This window comes from Lacerta agilis, chromosome 16 (assembly GCF_009819535.1).
Source record: "Lacerta agilis isolate rLacAgi1 chromosome 16, rLacAgi1.pri, whole genome shotgun sequence".
In the NCBI taxonomy this organism is placed as follows: Eukaryota; Metazoa; Chordata; class Lepidosauria; order Squamata; family Lacertidae; genus Lacerta; species Lacerta agilis.
The window spans coordinates 136,997-160,682 of NC_046327.1; the positions used below are offsets into that span (position 1 = coordinate 136,997).

General features: G+C 42.0%; 1 protein-coding gene across 1 annotated transcript in view; it reads left to right on the plus strand.

Moving 5' to 3' along the window:
* Positions 1-23,686, plus strand: part of GLIS3 (GLIS family zinc finger 3) — a 155,920-nt gene that overhangs the window by 131,114 nt on the left and 1,120 nt on the right. The window contains exons 7-9 of the mRNA XM_033173157.1: positions 369-537; positions 7,733-7,917; positions 20,328-20,510. Coding sequence (XP_033029048.1) covers positions 369-537; positions 7,733-7,917; positions 20,328-20,510 — 537 coding nt within the window. The remainder of the gene's footprint in view (positions 1-368; positions 538-7,732; positions 7,918-20,327; positions 20,511-23,686) is intronic.

Genomic DNA, 23,686 nt, shown 5'->3' on the forward strand with positions numbered 1-23,686 from the left:
TATCCCCACAACAACCCTGTGAGGCAGTTGTTGGGCTGAGAGTAATTGGGTGGCCCAAGGTCAGCCAGCAAGCTTCATGGCCGAGTGAGGATTTGAACCCTGGTCTCCCAGGTCATAGCCTGATGCTCTAACCCCTAAACCACATTGGCTCTCCCCAGGGTGGGGGGAGGCAGTGTATAAATATGACTGTGTGGCTGAGGTTTGCCTTGCTGTACAAAGGGGTGAACATAATCTTACTCATGTTTAAAACTTCTGGTGTAGTGAAAGCAAAGCCTCCTATTTGCAGCTGAAGACTGAATTAAGATCCTCACTTGAGGAATCTGAAGATGTGTCTGTCCTAATAGTGAATGTTTTTGCCCTCCTTGCAGCAGCCCTGTTCTCCAACACCCACGCCAGTCAAAGTGGAACTGCTACGGGCTCCTTGCCCCCATCGCACTCGGTGAGCCACGCTTCTCCAGGGCAAAATGTGCATGGCAGCCCCCACAACCCACCGACCCAGGTGCCCCCTCTCACAACAGGGGACTCAGAAACAGAAAGGTAAGGCCATGAATGGGTGGTATTTTTTCTGTCCTGTCTCACTTAATCAGACCGAAGGGAGTTGTCTTTGGGTTACTGGCTCAGGATTTCCAAAACAATGAAAAATCTGAGCCAAAGTGTCTGAAACCACTGAAATTCCTTACATTTCTACGGCAGTGCATTGCATGCAAGTAAAAGACATCTGTTGTGTTCTGTACAGCTCTGATATTCGCAAATAAGAGACCACTCTTTAAAATAAGGACATTCCTTAAACTAATTGTCATATAACCATTCTTGGTCACATCTACTGGTACTTCCAATCTGCTATATGGCTGATTTGTGATGATTCCAATTTTCCCATAGCATATTTCTACTCAGATTTGCTTAAACGAATATCACCATCCACCAAACCATCAAATTCGGAACCTACCAAACCCCTGAGATTAATAATGTCTTGGGCAGGTCCAGCCCTATCATTAGATGGAGTGCAACTACTGCCTCAGGTAACAGATGCTGGTGGGGGTGGCATTAATGGCAGCCTCCCACCTTTCCTCCTGAACCCACCTGGACTGCCACCCTCTGCTGGAGGACAGAGCTGGGAGTCCTGTGGTTTATTTATTCATTTCATTTTTTACATGATCGAAGGATGGAGCATATCAGATATAATATCAAGCAATCCAACAATCCCATCAAAAACAATAAAACAATATATATATATATATATATATATATATATATATATATATATGAATGAGAGAACTACTTTTTATATATATGAGAGAACTCATATATATATATGAGAGAACTACTTTTCCTTGCTGCAAAAGAAATGCATCATAGACCCACATCACCAACACCTGCCTATAAAGGCAGGTTTTCAGCTGATGCCAAAAACAACCAATGATGATGTCAGACAGATTTCAAAATGGAAGACGTTCCGATTCCAAATCCTGCTGGCTCATTCACTCCTCAAACTTTCAATCACAATATACTGAGGTCCTAAATAGCATGGAATAAATCCTTGTCCTCCCCCCCCCCCGGCACTAGTTCTGAGTTTAGCACACTTGAATGGATTTCGATAGGTTTAAATCTGCCTTGTGGCTGAACAGTGTGTCATGCATAGAATGGCATTGTAAAAGTTTTAGCTTTGTCATCATGAAGCCACACTTGTAATACACAGCTAGTTTTTATCATATACATATGCAATCTGCTAATAAATGTTACATAGCTATGCATTCAAAAGGCAGCTGTAAGTGATTACTGTATGCTGTGAGCAGCTATTTCTCGCTGATTAGATTGTGATCTCACATCTTTACTTATGTCTGGAATGTTAGACATCACAGCAAGGTAGAACTGCATTTTCCTAGATTCAGTTTTCATCTGCAAGGCATATAATTAAAGGCAACCATTTTGGAAAGAAATATGTTGCAACCATTTATTTCCTCCAGGTAGATTAAATGAGAAATTTCCTGTATCACATAATGAAAAATTAACTGCTTTTTCTAAAATAGAATGTTTGATATATGCCTCTTAAATCAACCTCTATTCCTTTATAACCATAGACAACTGGGACATATTTTGCTGTACTGAATGTTTCTTTTTTCAGACCAGCAGAATTATTATTAATTTATTTGTATTTAAGAGTTTAGTGTAAGTTTATATTTCAGAGAAATTGAAATATTAGAAATTATTCTCTGATGTCAAATTTGCATAAGAAAAAGAACCTCCCTAATAAAGTTCTCATTTTATTAAATGGCGTTGGTTATCTCCCAAATATTTTTATACTTAGTTTGAGAGAGACCTTCATAACTAGAAGTTTATTGGGGGCAAATCAACTACTTTTTAGCATCCTGAGAATCTCACCTTAAATTTAAGTACAGTGGTACCTAGGTTTAAGAACAGACCTGTTTATGAACTATTCAATTTACAAACTGCAAAACCGGAAGTAGTGTCCTTGTTTGCAAACTTTACCTTGGTCTAAGAATGGAAGCCGAATGGTGGAAGGGCACCAGCAGTGGGAGGCCTCATTAGGGAAAGTGCTCCTCAGTTTAAGAATGGTTTTGGTTTAAGAACGGACTTCCAGAACAGATTAAGTTCATAAACCAAGGTACCACTGTATGCCATGTACCTCAAGCAACATTTTCTAATAAGGTGTGCAATACCTTAGGTCCTACTCCATCCTATCTTGGAAAGCTTATCCAGATGATCAGGGCAGGATGTGTCCCTACCCCATTTTACCTTTCATGGAATAATCTTGGAAGTCCCAGTTCAGTGGACCCACATAGAATGGAGGGAAGTGGCTTTGCTTTGTTGGTGGTGTTGCAGTTCTGCTGCTGTTCACTTTCTTAAAAAAGGTTGATAGACCTATGTTTGCATTAGGATACCTGCAGAAGTTATTTGCACAGCAGCTAAAATAGGCTAGTCTCAAAGCAAAGTCTGGATAGCAGGTTCAACTAAAATCCAGTTAAAGGGAGACACTTATAAAAGCTGTAACACTTGACCATGGTTTAGTGCAGGGAATGCCAATGCAGTTCCCTCCTGTTAACTGACTGGAAGGGTTGGTCTGGAACAACTATTGACCAATAACCCCTTTGCAGGGGGCAGAGATGGTTGAGAGGGTTGTGGCAGGGTAGCTGTAAGCATTCTTGGATCCCATGAAGTATGCAGATCTATTCCAATCTAGGTTCAGGCCTGGCTATGGGACTGAGTTGCCTTTGATCACCCTGATGGGTGACCTTGACAGAGAGATGGACAAGGCAAGAGTGACCTTGCTTCTTGATCTCTGTGCGGCTTTAGAGACACCTTTGACTATAGTATCCGAGAGGACTGTGTTGCCATGATTCCAGTCCTACCTCTGGGACCAAGATAATAATTAGTAATAATAATTTATTATTTGTACCCCACCTATTTGGCTGGGTCTCCCCAGCCACTCTGGGCGGCTTCCAACAAATATTAAAATACATTAGAATATCACAGATTTGAAACTTCCCTAAATAATAGTGCATTGGAAGAGTACTTTCTGGCCCCTGGCAGTTATGCAGTTTTTATCCTCAGTGCTATTTGATATCCATATGAAGTTGCTGGGAGCAGTCATTAGGAGTTTGGGGGGAAGGTATCATCAGTACGCTGATGACGGTCATCTCTATCAGAAAAGGCCATGCAGGCCTTGGACACGGTGGGATGGATGAGAGAAAATAAGCTAAGCTGAAATCCTGGCAAGATATTCAGTCACACTCCTACATCCATCCATAGCAATGGTTTCAATTATTTAATGTTTACAAAGGAAAATGAAGGAAAAAATAGTAGACAATGAACTGAGAAGTAGATGAGGGATTACTGGAATATGGAGCTGATGCAAAATCAAACAAGCATATACCGGTAAGAAAAAGACTCTGATGAAATAGGAGACAATTATCTGGGTGAAGGTACATCAGGAGGAATATGTCTAAACATAAGTATGGAGTATTATTTATAGCTCCTTTTTATTTTGATGACATCAGTCCTAGAAGAGGAGCACTAATTAGTGCCCATTCTCAGGTTGTGTAGAGAAGGATAGTTGGATGTCAGAAGTCTTTTAGAGTGTTTCAGAGTACAAATCACAGGAAAATTAAATGACTTGTTATAGGAAAATCTACACTCAGCATCTCATTGCAGTGTGGTTTTAGGGTCAGCATAGCAATTTCCTCTCGTGTCTGGGAGGCAGTGAAGGGATGGTGTCTCTTTTTTCTATTTATTGAGGAATTGTCTCTCAGCTAAAATGGCAGACTCTGAGGCAAAGGGGATCAATAAATCAAAGCTTGGGCCGGGGTAAACCAAGCTATCATAACGAAATGTTTTCCTAAACCCATTTTTTAATGTCACAATTCTCTAAAGAGAGCGAGAAATACCAGCAGTATTATGTTCCAGTATTCATTTTATGGTATGTATTACTGTTTGTTCCAATATAGGTTCAACTGTCAAGAAAACGAGGCTCTTTGCTCTTGCTTCTTTCCCTCGGAGATTTTGTGTTTACAAAAGTGAAACTGCACAAATCCCTGATACTAATATTTCCACATATACAGTAGCTAATCTGTAAGCAAGTTAGTATCAAATTTGCTTTCCTTGCCTTTGACTCTGAACTGAGCTTGAGGACGAAACTACATGTTACTCAAGAGATTCCATGACTAGCTCGCCTAAACGTTGCTCCTGTGTTACTGTTTGTAATGAAATGTAGCCATGGGAGAGAGCCAGTTTGGTCAGGCTGGAAGGACTGAAGAGGAAGTAGTTTTATTCATTTGTAATTTGTACTTGATTTATTTCACATAGTTCTGTTCTGCATTTTCACTGAATAGATGCTGATGGCAGCTTGCAGTATAATTAGCTGTCAGGTCTAAAAAGGCGGGTCAGCCCTGAGTTAAAGGGATTGTTGTTGTTATTTATCTATTAATGGCACCTCAAGGCAACATACAGGATACCTGGGGATGCTACCATTCCAATACCAAGCAGTTTTCCTGGTAAAAAGACGCCTGTCCCTAGATGTTGGCTGCACTGACAGGGTGAAGAATAGTTAATTTTATTATCACAGGGCAGCAGCCAGAAGAGGACATGTTTTATCTGGAAAGGGTAGAGGAAAGCATTAACAACAACTCACCCCCCCACCCCACTGCCACTGTTTTTCAGAGAGAGAGAGAGAGAGAGAGAGAGAGAGAGAGAGAGAGAGAGAGAGAGAAGGAATGGAAATATTAGAAGGGCTGATCTCCTAACTGGCTCTCAAAGGCATTACCTTCTGTGAAGACAAAAATCTAAAGGGAGAGATGCTTTTTATCTATGGGAAGATCACTATGATTGCCCGACTAGGATACTCAGAGAAGGCGAAATCCTTCTCCAGTAGCACAAAGAAAGAAAACCAAGTGGGTGGTGATCAACCTTAGAAACACCAAGTGTAGTTATTGTAGCTCCAGTACACTTTCCAGAAATGTCTGAACAGGCAATTAAGGCTGCCAGGAAGAGAAGAGCAAACTAAAGAGCAGAAGCTGAAACAGAGACAGGAGTCTCGGCAGGCTTTCCATCATAGCAATAAGTAAGCAAATCTTCCTTTGAGGCACAGAAGGAAACTCTTCCCAGCGGCCTATAAACCAACCTCTTCTTGCCTACAAGTACAATGAGGGACGGTCACATTTTCTTGTGCTTGTAAAATAAAGAGTTGCTTCTGTAGGACTTCAGCAGAGCACTCTTTTGAAATGGTTTTCTTCAGGCAAGTAAAGTGCTGGGAAGAATGATATAAAGCTCAAGTGGATCGGTAGTTAAAGGAAACCAACTATTCTGTGCACTGTTCTGGATCTCTGGTAGTAACATTTATGCACCAGAGTGTGTCATCATTGCAATAGGGAGATAATCTGACATTTCCTTGCCTCTCAGAGACAAGGAACCCATCTGGCTGAAGAAGCCTGCTTTCATTGTGTGGAAATCAGGGCTGGGAAACCTTTGATGTTTTTGGACTCCAATTCTCCCCAATCATTGGCCTTATTGGCTTGGGCTGATGGGAGTTGGAGTTCAACAGCATCTCAAGGGTCATGGTTTCCCCAATCTGGGTGGTGGATTAGATGCCAATCTGAAACACACACACAAGCTTCTAGGAGTGCCAAATGAACCACACACTTCTGCTTTTGAGATTAAAAGCCCCTCAACTACCTCATTGTCACAGAAGCAGCTACTTATTCCAAATAAAGCTGGGGCGAGAGTGCTGCAGTGAGAAGGTGGGTAGTACAGAACAGGCTGGCTACTTAGGCATCACCAGAAAACAGGACAAAGATGGGAACAGAGTCCTATATGTACTATATGTCCCTAGTGTACAAGGGTGTCCCTCTTTTCATATGTGAAATGTTGGACATGTGCAATGATTCTGCCTTACAGCACAATCCTAAGCATACTTACTCAGAAGTAAGTCCTGTTGAATTCAATGGGACTTATGCCCAGCTAAGTGGGTTTAGGGATAGGAACCTTAGGCATTATAGGGTGGGTGGGGGCTTTGATGAGGTACCATATTGCAGCCGCCCACACCTGTTTGCATTGTTAACTGTACAGTGAGGCTCTGGACAGGGGAGAAGAGGGCAATCGCTTTGTCTGAGCTGATCTTCCCCAGCCTTTGAAGACAGAATTCTCTGTCTCTCTCATAACCCAGCTTGTGATTGTCTGCTTGGACTGCAGGGCATGGCCACAATTTCTGGTGGGGGTTTCCTGGTGGTTACAAGCTGGTATTGATTGTTGCATACACAAAATTTAATTTGCCGTTCCCCCAGTAACACGCTGTGATTTATTTGGGGACAAATCTGGATTGAAACACGGCCAAGTTTTTCTTTTGTGAGATGGCAGGCTATATAAGTAGGTGCTATAGTCACCAAGTTGAGTAAGCCAGGAATTCATGAAACGATTCGTAAATCATTATAAAGACCACTAATGTCTACTTAAAGGGGGGACCTGTCTGGCTATACAAAACATTGTACTATCATTTGCAAGCTTTTCTTAGATGTTAAATCCAATATGAAATCTTTAAAACTGCTTTCATGTAAAGTGTTCTAAAGGATTTGTCTCCCTTCTTCTCTGCTGACAGTTAAAGCAATTTTTCATTGATTAGATTTCACAGGTGAATTTTGTATCAGCTCCTCCCCTGCACACACACACCAGAGGATAACATCAAATAATTCTTTACACGAGAAAGGCATCCATCTGTGCATTGTTTCAGCTCCCTAGAAACTAATCAATAATATTTCCCTGTAAATGCAAAAATTGTAAAAATGAATCCCAGAGTATTTTGGTCTGAACAAACGGTAAACCTACACTGTAATACTTCAAACTTCTGCATTGTGCAGTTTATGAATGGAGTCTGCAGTTCCAAAATGTTTGCGTAATTCTGCAGTGAAAGCTGTGCAGTGCAGATGTCATGGCAGAGAGTTCCCCATCCCGAGAGCATCAGATGACCCTTGGAGGAGAAGGTGGGGATCTGACTTTACTGAGATATGCTTGCACCTTATCACTGCAGCAGCTGATGTCGTATAACTTTCTAGGGGGTGGCACATTCTACAGTCTACATGATGAGTTTTGTTTCATTGTGCATACAAATAGTCGTTTTGCAGTCTATGGCATGGAACAAAATGTATCTAGAACTAAATTAATCTAACATTCCCTTTTGACCATCTGTGTGTGTATGTGTGTGTGTGTGTGTCCCTTAATTCTTCAGATTTTCAGCTTCTGCTTCTTTTTCTCCACATCATATAAGCCCCAGGAGAATTTCTGCTCATCCTCCTTTGATACAGAAAAGGACAGCACAGCCTTCCAGCATCCACCAACTTGGAGGAACCCATCTGAAGGCGTATGAGCCGTCAGCAAACCTGTCGTTTCAGCCAAACAGCATCCAAATCCAAGGTAAGGCAGCAAACTGCTTCCATATTCCTCTGTATTCATGCTTAGGAGACAAACTGCTATGTTCAAAAGTGCTTAAGGTACTTGCCTCCATATCCTCATCCATGAAGCTGGGAAGTGTAGGCTGGGGTTTTCAAGGAGCTGTCGTGTCCTTTTGAATATGTACTCCAAGTTCATGCACTTTATTTTTAAATGTTTATTCGGTAGGGGGCTTATATTTAGCAAAGCTGTTCTCCAGAAAGGAACAAAATTGGTATGGGCAAAGCATAAAGCATCCTCAGAGTCTCCCCTTTCATTTTTTAAAAGCATGTTCCTAGTCCTCGTGACATTGGAAAAAGGCTCTGGACAAAACATCTAAAGCTAGAAAGGGATTCAGTGGGGATTTTGGAGATCAAAGGGCAAGGCTACATCCCACTGCATTGGATACTTTACTCCCCACCCTGACTCAGAGCTGGGGCAAAAAGATGATCCTGTCTCACCCCCCTGCTCCTCTGGCCATCCTCAGCTCCCCCCCTGCTCTTCTTTCTCCTTTTATCACTGCATTAGCAATGACCCTGCTAGCTGGCCCTCTCCCCCTTCTCCTTGTCTCAGAGTGAGGTACAGTAGTGCCTTGGTCGTCAAATGCCTTGCTACTCAGAAACCTACCGAAGGCTACCGAACGCCACAAACCCGGAAGTAAGTGTTCCGGTTTGTGACTGTTTTTTGGAAGCCAAACATCTGATGCGGCTTCCGATTGAGTGCGGGAAGCTACTGCAGCCAATCAGAAGCTGTGCCTTGGTTTTTGAACTGTTCCAGGAGTCGAACCGACTCCTGGAACAGATTAAGTTCGACAACCAAGGTACCACTATATTCTGGGCAAGGTGGCTGGGAGAATACCTTGTAACTTGAAACAGAAGGCAACTTTATAGGAGGATTTCTAGTTACCCCAAATGCCTCTCTCTGAGGAAGATCCCTCCTTTGGCCCTTGGAGGAGGAGAGCCCCGCAGGAGCATCTCCCAGGCAGCAGCAAGAGCCGCAAGGCTGGTTAAGTATCCAGGCCAGTGCCCAAGGCGGAGCTAGAGGAGCACGGTGAGTTCAGTCGCATGGGATGCTGCAGCCAGTGCCACAACTGTGACACCCAACGGAAGGCTGGAGGGTGTTGGATTGTGGAGTTGTGCAGGATGCTGCTGACACCTGAGGCACTGCAAGTGTGCAGGGAGGAACCAACTCACATCTTCCCCAATCCTGCTGCCTAAGCCAATGGTCTCATCCTGCCCTGACTAACAGAGGCAAAATAAAGTATCTCAGACAAACAAGCCAATGCATATCTGCTTAACTGGCATAATTTATATATAATACAAAAAATGGGCTATCTTGGTGCAGAAGTTTGAGATATACCGATATTTTTAACTGCACAGTGTGCCTTGTCTCAGCCTGCATCAGCTCACAGGCATGCTTTCTGCTTTTTAAGCTGAGTGCTCCTGCAGGACAGAGGAGACATGGCACTTTTACCATAAAGATGTAATAAAATGGAGGCTGGGAGATATTAATTCAGCACTATGTAGATATATGTGGCTATTGAGCAGGGGTCCTTCCAGGCTGGCAAGTCCCAGCACTGTCCTATCGTGGCTTCTCCACTTTCAGCTCCATTCAGAACTACCACTGGGTTTCCAAGCTTGGGAAGGTGAAAAAGTGCTCTTTCTGTGTGTAAATCTTGTTATATTTCATCCACACTATTTATGTACGCTGTCACAGCAGCTAGAATTCTTGTAGCTAGAAAGTGGAAAAACGAATCAGTACCGACAATCTTAGAGTGGCAGACGCTCATGTTAGATTATTTGCAGCTGGCGAAATTGACAGGAGGAGTTAGAGGAGAAATGACGCAGAAAACTTTTGGTGAATGGAAAATATTTAAAGAATATATAAGAATATATTGCAATAATAAGGCCATATTAGCAGAACTAGAGTGATACTTGTAACTAAATAAATATTGAACACTATTGAAGATAAAAGAATGAGAAACAAAGATCAAAACTGTGCAGACAAACAATGATGTAATGAAAGTACATTAAGAAAGATCGGAAGATTTGTATGTATGTGAGAAGTGTGGTCATGTAAACCAATTTTAACCTTTTTTCCCTCGTGTTTTTCTTTCTCTTCATTGTTTTCCTCTTCTATTTCTTTTTTTATTTGTATTGATGAGACTGTAAATATTTTTTAATGTGTGTAAATAAAACCAATAAAGACTACTTTAAAAAAAAATTCATCCACACTATCGGGGTAGGCAGGGAAGAGACAGTTCACCTAAGCACACAAAGTTTTAATTAATTTCCCCCAATAATTTCTTAAATCTGCACTATAACGGAGGAAAGATGGCACATTAGTTATTGACTACTGACACTCCTGCCAGCAGAGATAAATATGTGGTGATTAGGAAAACTAAGGTATAAATCTTGGTTACCAAAACTCCCTTTTGAGATAAGGGAGTTCAGTGATAAAGCCTCACAAGCTCAGAAGAAGACATTCATCACACCGGAGACAAAGATTTTGAGGGGTTGAGGATCATCTTGAGTGAGGAACAGTCACTGGGCCCACACACTGCAAAATAGCTCTTCAATTAAGGCAAACCTCCTTCTTTTAATTATTACTAAGACTGGAAATAGCACAGAGAGTGGGCAGGCTGCTGGGGGTCAAAGAAGAATTGGTTAACAGGCTAAAAAACAAATCAAAAAGCTTAAATTAATTACTTGACTTTGAAAGAATACAACTGATGAGATAGCTCTGAACCTGCTTTAAATCTTCAATTTATACTGCCTATAAATCATAGAATCATAGATTTAGAAGGGACCCCAAGGGCCATCTAGTCCACCCCCTGCAATGCAGGAATTGCACAAGTGGAAGTCCTTGCACAGGATGTCCATTGTCAGGGCTCCTTAGGGCAATCCCACCTTTGGTTAAAACAAAGTAAAATTAAGGTGCTACTGGAAGGAATTTTTATTTATTTATTTTGTTTTGACTATGGCAGACCAACACGGCTACCCACCTGTAACTGGAACTATGGAAGCCACCTTTGGTTATTATTCTCTTCCCATTCCTTGGTCTGTTCCATTATGGAGCAAGTTCCTTTATTTTAATTTGTTATTTTTACATGAAATGCTATCATCCATGCGTTTCTCTTACCACTTACAGCAAGAGTTGCAAACATCATGCTGCAAACCTTTGCCCTGCCCTGACATTTTTATTGTATCAATCACTCCCCTCCACTCAGCTTCTCTTTTTGGTACTTCAGTGAAGAGGAAACAATGAGACCGAGTTTTTAGTTAAGCGTCTCAGTAACCTGCAAAGAATAAAAATCTTCTGTCCTGGGTCATGCTACTGCAACTCAGTAGAAGAATCCCATGGAGCTACTTCATCAGCCTGATCTGTTTGGTCTATATATCAGGTAGCAGGGGAAGCTTTGTTAGCCTTTGTCTACTGCAATTCTTCTGCTGCCTTCACATGATTTAAAGGGTTGCAGCTATTGCCATTGAACTTTCAGCTCAATCTGCTACCAAACAATACTGACATTTTTCTGTCTCAATATGTAGTCTTAAACTTGTCAGCTTAGTTTAAATTGGCTGTACCAATAAGAAAAAGGGTTTAGTGGCCAAGAAGACTTTTGAACAAATTGTAAATGGTTTCCTAAGCTGGAAATAAAAAAAACCCTGAGGATTTTAAAAGCTTAATGAAATCACTGGATGTTAGAATTTAAAAGAAGCGATACTGGAGTCAAATACAGGCTAATATACTGGTAACCTTTCTTACTAGTTACAGTGGGCTCCACTTTATAATGTACTTATTCAATGCTTGACAGCTGCTTACACAGAAAGGAAAGAATGACCAACCCCACAAGCAATTCCTCTGATTTTCTTTTCTTTTGAAAAGTGTGTAGAGTTGGGTCCAGGGCTTCTCTGCTGGCACAACATCAGAGTCTAGCGTGGGGCATTACTGTTGCAGCCATGATCATCACTGCCAGATGCAATGTCTTTGCAGGGTGCAAAAACTGTTCTACTGCAAAGGATGAGACACTTGAAGCAAGACAAGCTCTCGGTTTGCCTGGGGCAAATTCAGCTCAAATGAAAGGGGGAATGTTCCCCTCCATGAACCTGACTCTTTTCTTCTGAAAAATAGGCTTCAGTCGATCTGGTAGCACTGGCCCAGAAACTAGCAAAAGACGCAAGAGCTTTAGGACTGTAATATAGGTACCCAGGAAGGGGCTTGAGGCCGTTCCAGAGAAGGGAGGAATACAGCGGGGAGCAAGAGTTGGGGGACAAACAGACAAAGGAGGCTGTGCAGCAATGCTTCTGAGTTTCAGGGGGGAAGGAGGGCACTGGAGAGGTGGAAACTGAAAAGCTAGAGAGATGGGAATGGTGGTATAACTTTCTGTCCTCGTGTTCTGTCCAAAAACACAGAGGGGAGTAGTAAAGATCCTTGGCTCAAGGGTAGATTAAAAAAGGAGTCAGTCAGAAAGGGCAAGTTTCCTCAGCCATGATAAGGCTCTACAGGGCAAGGGTCACTGGGTTCAGGGATGGACACCCATAATCCGTAGCTCCAGGAGTCAGTCAGACCATGTTTATTTTTTTTAAAAAAAAAAATATTTATTAGGTTTTTTAACATAAGAAACAAAAATAACATAACAACAAACATAAAAACACAACAAAAACAACAACTATTACTTTTCTTTAAAAATATGATATTTCCTCACATCTTGGTGGGACTTCCTCCAATCTCCTCCTGCTGCGTCCCTTTGGAATACCTTTTTCGTAACTTCCGAATTGTTAAAATTCTATTCTATTTTCTAACAACAACTTATCCATTGATATATCCTATCTCTTAACTTATATTATTTCATTATCTAATTAATTAAATGCATTTCTTACCTTAACCCTTATCATCTTATAACTAAATCAATACACTTCAACTCTACAACCTATCTTAGCCTCAGAATATATCTACCCGTAATTTTCAATCCTACAATATTCTTTTAAATACAATTTAAAATTTCCCCATTCTTTCTCCCCCGTGTCGTCTCTCTGGTCACGGAGTCTCCCAGTCATTTCTGCAAGCTCCATATAGTCCATCATTTTCATCTGCCATTCTTCTATCATTGGTAGTTCTTCTGTCTTCCAGTTCTTAGCTATCAAAACTCTAGCTGCTGTTGTGGCATACAGAAACAAATTTCTATCACTTTTTACAATGTCCTGACCTAGGATGCCCAGTAAAAAGGCCTCTGGTTTCTTCTTAAATGTGTTTTTCAACACTTTTTAAATTTCATTATATATCTTCTCCCAGAAGTCTTTCACCTTAGGGCACGTCCACCACATATGGAAGAAAGTTCCTTCTGTTTGTTTACATTTCCAGCATTTATTACTTTGACCATGGTATATTTTGGCTAATTTCACAGGGGTTAAGTACCACCTGTACATCATCTTCATAATGTTCTCTCTTAATAAACTGCATGCTGAAAACTTTGTTTGTGTTCCATAACTTTTCCCAATCTTCCAACATGATGATGTGCCCCACATCCTTTGCCCATTCAATCATTGTTGATTTTACCATTTCATCTTGGGTATGCCACTCCAGTAACAGATTGTACATTCTGGAAAAAAATTTGTTCTTGGACTCTATTAATTCAATCTCCATCTTGGATTTTTCTATCTGAAAACCAATTTTCCTATCTGACTTGAATGTCTCATTTATCTGATAATATTGTAGCCAGTCTGTAACATGCTCTTTCAGTTGTTCATATGGTTTTAATTTAAATTTCTCTCCTTCTTGTATCAAAATGTCCTTATATTTCGGCCATTGTCTGTCCATATTTGCTCTTTTATAGGCTTTGGCTTCTAACGGTGATAACCATCTGGGCATTTTTCTTTCTAACAAATCCTTATATTTCAACCAAACTTTAAACAGAGATTTCCTAATTATATGCATTTTAAATCCACTGTGTGCTTTGATTTTATCATACCACAAATATGCATGCCAACCAAACACATTGTCACGTCTGGGCGGTAATTGTTTGGGTCCTCTCTTTTCCCCTTTTTGAAAATAGGGACAACATTTGCCCTCCTCCAGTCTGCTGGCACTTCGCCTGTTCTCCAGGAATTCTCAAAGATTACTGCCAGTGGTTCTGAAATCACCTCTGCCAGTACTTTTAATACTCTTGGATGTAGTTCATCTGGCTCTAGAGACTTGAATACATCTAAATTAGCCAAGTATTCCTGTACTACCTCCTTACTTATTCTGGGCTGTGTTTCCCCTGCTGAATCATCTGCTCCATATTCTTCAGGTCAGGCGTTGTTTTCTTTCTTGGAGAAGACTGAGGCAAAGAAGGCATTGAGGAGTTCTGCCCTTTCTCTGTCCCCTGTTCGCATTTCACCATCTTCTCCTCTAAGTGACCCCACTGTTTCCTTGTTCTTCCTTTTGCTACGGAAATACCCATAAAAGCCCTTTTTGTTGCTTTTAACCTCTCTAGCAAGCCTGAGTTCATTCTGTGCTTTAGCTTTTCTGACTTTGTCTCTACACGTGCTGGCTATTTGTTTGAATTCCTCTCTGGTGGTTTCCCCCTTTTTCCATTTTTTGTACATATCCCTTTTAAATCTTAACTCAATTAAAAGTTCTCTAGATCAGTGTTTTTCAACCTTTTTTGGGCAAAGGCACACTTGTTTTATGAAAAAATCACGAGGCACACCACCATTAGAAAATGTTTAAAAATGTTTAAAAATTTAACTCTGTGCCTATATTGACTATATATAAAGTACTTTTTCAATTTTTCCCACGGCACACCAGGCAACATCTCGCGGCACACTAGTGTGCCGCGGAACAGTGGTTGAAAAACACTGCTCTAGATAGCCACCCTGGCTTCTTTAGGCACCTTCCATGTTTCCGTCTCACTGGTATTGCCTGAAGTTGTGCTTTTAATATCTCCCTTTTAACAAGCTCCCAACCATCATGAACTACCTTCCCTTAATGGACTTAGCAATGGGGCAGAGAGCAGCCACTCCTTGAAAGCACCAGTCCCCCTCACTGGGGAGCAGAAACACATCATATATTTAAATAAATGACACACACACATGTATGCTTACAGTACTGCTGGACATGCTGAAAGTGCAATGGTGGCGAGACCACAGCCACCCACCATCATGATTTACTCAGAGCCCCAAATTTGCAAATGTCCTGGGCCTATGTCCTGAGTCTTGCAGGAGCGTAGCAATACTGTACCTTGGCACACAACAGCTAGCTCAAATCTTGGGATTTAAATAGGGCTAGGAGATGTTTCCTCCATACTTCTGAACTTAGTTTGGAATCAAAGCAGCCCCCCCCCTAAAGCAAGGGAGTAGTTCCCACATACTGTACATGGTGGACTTCCTAGGTGTGCAGAAGTGCAAACAGCCAAACAAAGACCTCTGATCTTCCAGACCAATCAGAAGAACCAGAAGTTGAGCAGACTACAGTGGTACCTCGGTTTACAAATTTAATCTGTTCTGGAAGTCCGTTCTTAAACCGAAACTGTTCTTAAACCAAGGCACACTTTCCCTAATGAGGCCTCCTACCGCAGGTGCCCTTCCACCGTTCGGCTTCCTTCTTAGACCAAGGTAAAGTTCGCAAACCAGGACACTACTTCTGGTTTTGCAGAGTTCATAAACCAAATAGTTCGTAAACAGGGCTGTTCTTAAACCGAGGTACCATTGTATATGAGTCTATCAAAGGGGAGGGGAATTGGATCTTGCTGGTGGGCAGTTCCTGATCTCCCCACAAGATAAGTTTGACAGGAGGTCAAGCCTGCCTCTCAGTCAATCACCTGATGACACAATGCCTGGAAGGAGAAAATGTGGGCAGGAGGAGAGGACTGGAGGGAGGGGAAGTGAAGAAAGGAGAGGAAGGATAAAGCAGTCAAACAGCTCTCTGCTAATGATCAGTTCAGACCTCTGACCGGAGTGATTTGTCCCTCTACCAAAGTCCCACTGGAGAGGGAGGAGATCTGTGGGGGAAAGAATGGCTCCACCCACATTTGGCTCTGGCTCCTCCCATTATCCACATGCAGCCCTAACAGACTATGCCTGAGTGACTGTGGCCCTCAGTCCAATAAATGTTCTCCACCCCTTGATTTATATGAATGTGCACATCATCTCTGTTTGTGCATATTCACCAGTCAACTTACACCGACTCACCTCTCTCTTTCTCCCACATGTGTGTGTAGATAGATAGAAGCATGTGCATGAAACAAAATACTTATTATTGCTTTCTATCTAGAAACCATTGGTCTTTGGCTGTGGCACCTGAAAACACACTTGAAAAGAAAATAAGCACTTTTTTTTTTACACATAAAATAGAATAAATGCTTCTATTGAGTCTTTGTGCACTAGAGTACTTCTGACACCCTGTGTTTTACAATTCTTCTGTTTGCAGCTGGGATTTGCCTTCGAAAGTGGAAGAGTAATTAATGGTATCAAATAAATCCAAACAGGGATGGGTGGTGATTACTTAAAGTTGGGGGAGATCAAAAACATCTGGCTTACCAGTAATGAGGTTGGCATGTTAAATAGAAGAAATACAATAAAAGATAATATTGGTTGTCTTGGATTAGATGCATCAAGCCATTTGGGAGCCAGTTCATAGTCTTGTAGGGAGTGAATGTGGAGACTCTTTGGAATGTTAGCATGGTCTGAGAAGTGACTTTAAACGTGCCCTAGGTGTTTTTTTAAAAAATAAAAAATATCACTGGATATCTTGCAGAGGACCCAAGGACTGAAGGGTTATAGATTACAAAATAAAAATAAAAATGCAGAGATTACATGCTGTCTGGGGGTTGTTGCAATACAACACAATAATGGGCCTTGCTTCACAGCCAAACTTCCTTTCATCTTTCTCTTGCCATACTTAGCTACATTCCCTGCTGCCATTCACTTCTGATTTTACTTCATCTTGAAAGCTAGCATTTTGGATGCAGCATTTATCAGCATCTCAAGCTCATAAGTGCTTTGTGGTGATATGAAGACAGCACAGGCTGTGTTCTTATGTAGACGAATTGTTCTGCATTTATTGCAGCTTTTTTGTTATTCCTTTGGTTTTGCCATATTTACAACCTACTGAAGGTGTAGAATAAAACTGAGCTAAGCTAGTCCCCAGTTCCAGAGCCTCATCCGAAGTGTATTTCTGCTGTAATACAGGACTAGTTGGCTTCCATAGTCACGGTTCTTTGTCCAACCAGCCTTTGGGCATCCTTCCTTGTTCATGGGCTTCAAGTATACACAGATTGGCTTTTGTTGCTCTAACAACAGTCTGTGTTCACAAATGGGTCAAATTCTGTCTGCCTGTTGCCATTCTGTTACAGAATATATGTAGCAACCAAACATGAGTTACATGTACTTCATGTATCTGTTTAGATTACAAAAAATGTTTCTAGGATATAATATAGGATAGCTGCTGTTTTACAGTGACCTTTGCAGACCAGCTATATGTCATACAAAAGCTTCATTCACAGTGCTAACACCTGATTTCTGGTGGCATCATACCATAATCCTGTGCTGATGTAGTGATCTCACTTGGAGCACAACTCCACAGCAGGAACATTGTGCTGGTTCAGTAATTGTTCAATCCTTATTTTCCTGGACATTTGTGTATCTCCCTACCTTCCTTCCACAAACCTCCATTCATTTGCACAAAAGAGCTATTTTTTCTTAAAGAATGTCACATTTTGCAATCTTGACAACAGACAAGGGTTTTGTGCCTTCATCTTGAGCCTCCAAATCAGGCTACCCTCAGTGCACTGAGGAAGGACTCCGGCATTGCAGAGTAAGTCCAGCACAGCCAGGGAGAACTACTACCCAGACTTCTCACAGCAACTAAGGGCTCATCCACCCTGGAGTTTTATGTGGATTTATCTCTTTTAATGGTGTCAACGTGACGTCCTTATCCAAGTGGCAGCCTACAAACACCCACACACCCACACACTCACACACCCACACCCACACACCCTGCAGATAATCCAATAGTGGAAGAAAATAAAAAAAATAATACCACACATTAGCAGACTGTAGATGTACTAAACTGTATTGTGCTGATAGACTTGTTTACATGTGTGTTACATACCAGTACCAGCCCAAAGGACAGGATGCAGCCTGCCCCTTTCCATCAGTTCTTGCTGTTTTGGCAGTTGTATTTTTAAAACAGCAGAACTGCTCTTGCAAAAGACAGCTGTATTTTAAAAGAAAATAAAACTTGTCCTTTCAGGTACAGGAGGTGTGAAAAGAAAAGGGAAGTAGCAGCTTTTCAGGCAAGCAGTTCCAAAGGCTTGCCTGACTTGGAGTAGCAAGCTTCCTTTCTACATTTCTTTGTTTTTGTTTTCTACTGCTCTTTTGTGCAAAACCTGTGTTTCAAAAACAAATAAAAGCAACAGGTGGGTAGCCATGTTGGTCTGTCATAGTCGAAACAAAATAGAAAATTCTTTACAGTAGCACCTTAGAGACCAACTGAGTTTGTTCTTGGTATGAGCTTTCGTGTGCATGAAGAAGTGTGCATGCACACGAAAGCTCATACCAAGAACAAACTCAGTTGGTCTCTAAGGTGCTACTGGAAAGAATTTTCTATTTTGTTTCAAATAAAAGCAAGGAAAGGTGCATGCTGTACCCATACCTACAACTAACCTCAGGTTTCCTGAACTTGCGGTGGACAGAGTGGTACTAATTGAGGGAGGGGACTGCAACACACAGCACAAATGGATCCCATCAAGGCCACCCACCAGTGTGAATGGGAAATAAGTTTCAAAGGCTTAAAACTGAAGCACTCCTGGGTAGATTGAGGCACACAAACTTGCATATGGAAACATTCATATGTGAGCCAGTGTGGTGTAGTGGTTAAAAGTGGTACTCTTGTAATCTGGTGAACCTGGTTCGTGTCTCCACTCCTCCACATGCAGCTGCTGGGTGACCTTGGGCTAGTCACACTTCTTTGAAGTCTCTCAGCCCCACTCACCTCACAGAGTGTTTGTTGTGGGGGAGGAAGGGAAAGGAGACTGTTAGCTGCTTGGAGACTCCTTCGGGTAGTGATAAAATGGGATATCAAATCCAAACTCTTCTTCTTCCATCTGTGTACCCATGAAGAAGTCAACACAGACACAAGGCACTACAGCTCTCTTCAGTTGTAATGCTTTCACCTTTCTTAACTCTTTTTCCTTTAGGAAAATAAGCCACCTTCTTTCTCTAAATGGACTGGTTTGCCAACTGTACTGGCTATTTGCAACCGATCTCCCCTCTTCTGCTCTATGCTAACATTTAAGAAGAAAAGTGGCCATAGTAAAGTAATAGAAAACAACAACTTTCCAAAACAGTTTTTAGCTCATTACTCTCAATGGTGCTTTGTGCATACTTGAAAAGCATTCTTAAAAATAACTGCTGTCCCAACCAGCCATGGCCGCACTGTGAGAGTTTACAGCTGAGTCACAGCAGTTACCAGAAACAGCTATTTCCATCTCTGGTACGTGAAGCCAGCTGGCAAGACTTAGGCAAAGCTGGGCTGAAAATGTTCTTTGACATTGTTCCACACTCCTTCTCGGTTTAGAACTTCTCACAATGCCCTATTCTGAATCCCAAATGCTCTGGGGAAAATGCTGATTTACACAAGATTGCCCAGTGAAGTATGAGTCATGGAAGAAAATATGTCCCTCTCTCCCAAGATACAAGAATGTAAAATTTAAATGTATAATTATCACCCTTTACCTATTATTTTTGAAGCACTAATTTCCCCACCTTCCAATACAGTTTAATAGTAAAACATTATATGCATTTTTTCAAGCTTTACCCAAATCTATTGAGGACTAGATTAAGGACATTGCTTCATATATAAAGAACAATTTTAAAGAATATTTCTAATCCCTTCTCTCTCCTCTCTAGAGACTTTTTGTTGTCAATCTTTCTTTTTGCTCAGGACTCAGGATATGGTACACAACAGATTACTATTACTTCATTTCACGGAACAGTGCTAGAATTCAGAAAATTTAGGGATTCGGGGCTACAATTTAACTGCCTAGGACTAAGAGAAGCATAGCTGTGGTTTCAACTTCTGCCATAGCCTTGGTTTTTGTGTCTCTCTCCATTTTTCTCATCAAGGCTGAATTTGTGTAATTAGACAAAATATACTCAAGGAGAAGTGCAACTTTCTGAAGGTTAAAGAAGGTCAAGCAAATGATTTTTAAGAGAAAATTCTCATGAAAATGCCAAGACAATTAATTACTATGGTGGCACTTGATTTAAGGACTTGACAGCACAGCTTTAAAATAGTCAGAAATATATTGCCAAAGCTTCCTGGAAAAGCGAAGTCAAAGAGAAGTTTCTAATGAAACTGGTGTAAATACAGAAAATGAGTTTGATCTATTTCTGTGTCTTTTCTCTTTCTAGGTGCTTATGGGCAGCTGCAAACATTCTGTTCCCCACATTATGCCGACAATCAGAGAAATTTGCAACATGGCGGAACTTGTAATATGGTCCCTCCTTTTGAAGACTGTCTTGTACCCTCATCTATGGGTCAGGCAGGTTTTGATGTTTTCCACAGAGCATTTTCAGCGCATTCTGGCATTACAGGTAAAGCCCTACTGTGGTCGTGTTAGCCAGGGACGTCTTAATCGTTATCTCTAGTGATGCACGGCACCACAGTGCTGCGCTCCCAGGAGCGCCGAGCAGGCTCTTTTGCTGTGGGCTCTGTGTGAGTTCGGGGCCAAGCGAGGCGCTGAGGTGGCTGCCCGGTTCCTCCCTGCATGCCTGGGATTGGCATAGGGCTGTCAAGGGGCCCGCCCAGCGGCTTCGTCGTGCTGAGAGAGGATTTCTCTGGCTTTCCCCGGCTTCCAGCAAGGCTCCGAGTCCCCGCCCTGCCTTGAAAGGAGGAGGAGGAGGAGATGGAGGTGGCTGCCAGTGGGGAGGAGGCAAGGACTGCGTTCCTCCCAGCCCCACGTCCCCTTTCGCTGCCTCCTGGGCAGCTCCTCTTGCCTGGGCAGGATCGCCACCAATCGCACCCCCTGCTGCGCCACGCGCGCTGTCCCTATGGGCACCGTATCAGTGTTTGTTTTAAAGGTTCTGATCTCCTTTTTTCTCCTTCGCCTGTTCCTAGAACCCGCACTGGCACAAAGGAGTCTTTGAGCAGAGTATCTTTGCAGAGTACTGCTTTTATTCTTAAAAGAGTCTTTGTCTGCAAACACGACTAACAGCTATTACACACACCAACACTACCAGCTTTAACCAACCAACCAACCAATACTTACATTTCAACCACTTTATATACACAGGTACAATTTGGTGAGAAATAGCATGAGTCATCGCAGGCTGCTGACTCATGCTGACTTTCTTCTTTTTAGTATTAAAGAAACAGCGGCCAAATTTATTTATTTTTAACCGTGACACACCGTGTGTGTGCCCCACTCTATGGGTGCCGCCGAGAGGCTTCCTCCGCCGCTGCGCCTGCCCCCCACGTGCCACTTGGCAAGAGGGAGTTTTAATAGTTGGGTATGTGGTGGGGTATGGTTTCTATTAAGTGTAGCTCATAAGAGTCCCCTGCTGTCCCCCCACCCACAAAATTAAAAGGGGCTGGGGCAGGGGAGCCATTTCTATGATGTGGGCTGGATGAAGCATCGGTAGTTTGTGCATCACCAGTCATCTGTCTCTACCCTTCACCCCTTGCCTACCACTTTTATATTCAGTATTTCGGATCTTGCAACGCAGCCTTGCGATTTCATTTTGCAAAGGTCACCTTCCTGGGGCAGGTGATAATTAAAAGCAATATAAAGGTATGATTTCTGCAGCAATGATAATCCTATGTAAATGCACCTGAGAGTAAGCCCCATTATATACAGAGTCAGATTTACCTCTGAGTAGTGCTGCAGGAAGGCATAGGATATGGGAGGGGATGTCTGTCTCTCTTCTCTCACTGCTACCTCTCTCCCCCACACCTCCAGTTTTATCTATTGATGCTCGTTGAAAGAAAGCTGGTGCAAAACATGCAAGTGTAAAGGGACAAAAAGAGCCAAGTGGATGGTGGGAATTGGGGTGATGATGATGATGATTAGAATTAGAATTCATATACCACCCTATACCCCAAGGTCTTGGGGTGCTTCACTGAATAAAATCAAAATATAAAACCACAAAATACATAATCAAAATAAGAACAACAACCCTAATAACCCTCCACTCCCCAAAACCACATTTTAAAAGGGCATAGGATCATCACAACATTTAAAGTAAGACAATTAACAAAGCCACTAGTTGGAAAGACCATGATCTAAGAAATGTCTGCAGGAATATTTATTGCCTTTCTGATACAGTTAAGCTGCATCCTAACTGTTTACCGGTTCTTTGTTTATGTTTCCTGTTTTCTTTTCCCAAGCAGAGATCATGTGTAAGCATGGTGTCAGCTCCCTAAAAAAAGGTCAACAACACTGGGGAACCTTTCCTAAAAAAGGGTAACAACTTTGGGGTTCCCCCCTCCTTAAAAAAAGGTTGACAACTCTGAGAAAGGGGGGGGGGGCGCTGGAGGGATCTTTGCGCCACGGCGCCAGATATGCTTAAGACAGCCCTGGTGTTAGCTGAAGGTGCACTCTTTGGTAAATCTTTCTAGAGCTCTTAGTTTCATGAGTTCTTTTCTGGAAAGGATATTTTATGTTTCCAAAGTATGTACTGATTCCCCCCCACCCCCAATTTGAAACTCATTTCATAATGATGTGCACCATAATCCCCAAAGCACTGCCAGGGCATCAACACCCCTCCCTCTCAACCTTCTCAGAGGCACTTTGGACTTTTATTAATAAAACCTGGAGTCAGTTCAAACATTATCACACCTTGTAGGATATCAATCTGGTTCCACATGTCAGTCATAAATTGCAACTTGCATGTAAGATACTGAGAAATGACAGCCAGTTGTGGCAATTATGTAGTCTTCCTTCTTAAATAATTTGTTGTGTAGGAATTTGGTAACCTGTGAAGTGGTTCTCAGTAAGTTTGTAACCTTGCCAGCTTTAAACTGGATTGCACGGCTAGCTGTAAACATTTGTTTCTTTTAAAACAAATTTCTGAGAATTCCCATCTGCTCTTTCACCATGTAACAGATTTTCATTTGTGAAGAAAATTGGCAGTTTCTGTCCCTTAATCCAGTCTAGACTGGGCCTCTAACAGACCAATGACAGAAATGGACAGAAAAAAAGAACGTAGTTCTTCTGCTTCAGCCTTTTAACACTGAGCATCTGGGTCTTAGGACTGGTTCATAGGTCTGTATAGAAAACTTGGCTACTGGGCCTTTGGTGACTTGCCAAAAATGTGAACAGGCAGGTGCTTTTTGAAAGGTAGTTCATAAATGTTATTAATAAATAAGTAATAATAAATAAAATACTCCTTCATGCATAATAATGCTTAACATCTGTTAGCCCTTTAAAGTCTTCAAAGCACTTCCTGTTCATCATTCAGTGGTGAACCTCATAGTTGTGCTGTGAGAAAGCCAGCATGATAATTCCCCATTTGCAATGGGAGGGCTGGGGCTGAGGAAGTGGGGTTTGCTTGAAGGCGATCCCAGGAGTTCAGGCCTCCCCATTGACTCTCTGATTGGCCACTACACCAGGCCAGCTCTCCATTGCGTAACGTATTGGCCCGGATGTAAGCCACATCTGCAAATAAGCTGCACCTTTAACATTCAAAGGGGGGGGGGGAGACAATACCCGAATATAAGCTCTTTGTGCTTCAGTCCACAAGCGATGAGCATGCGTATATATTACCCCAAA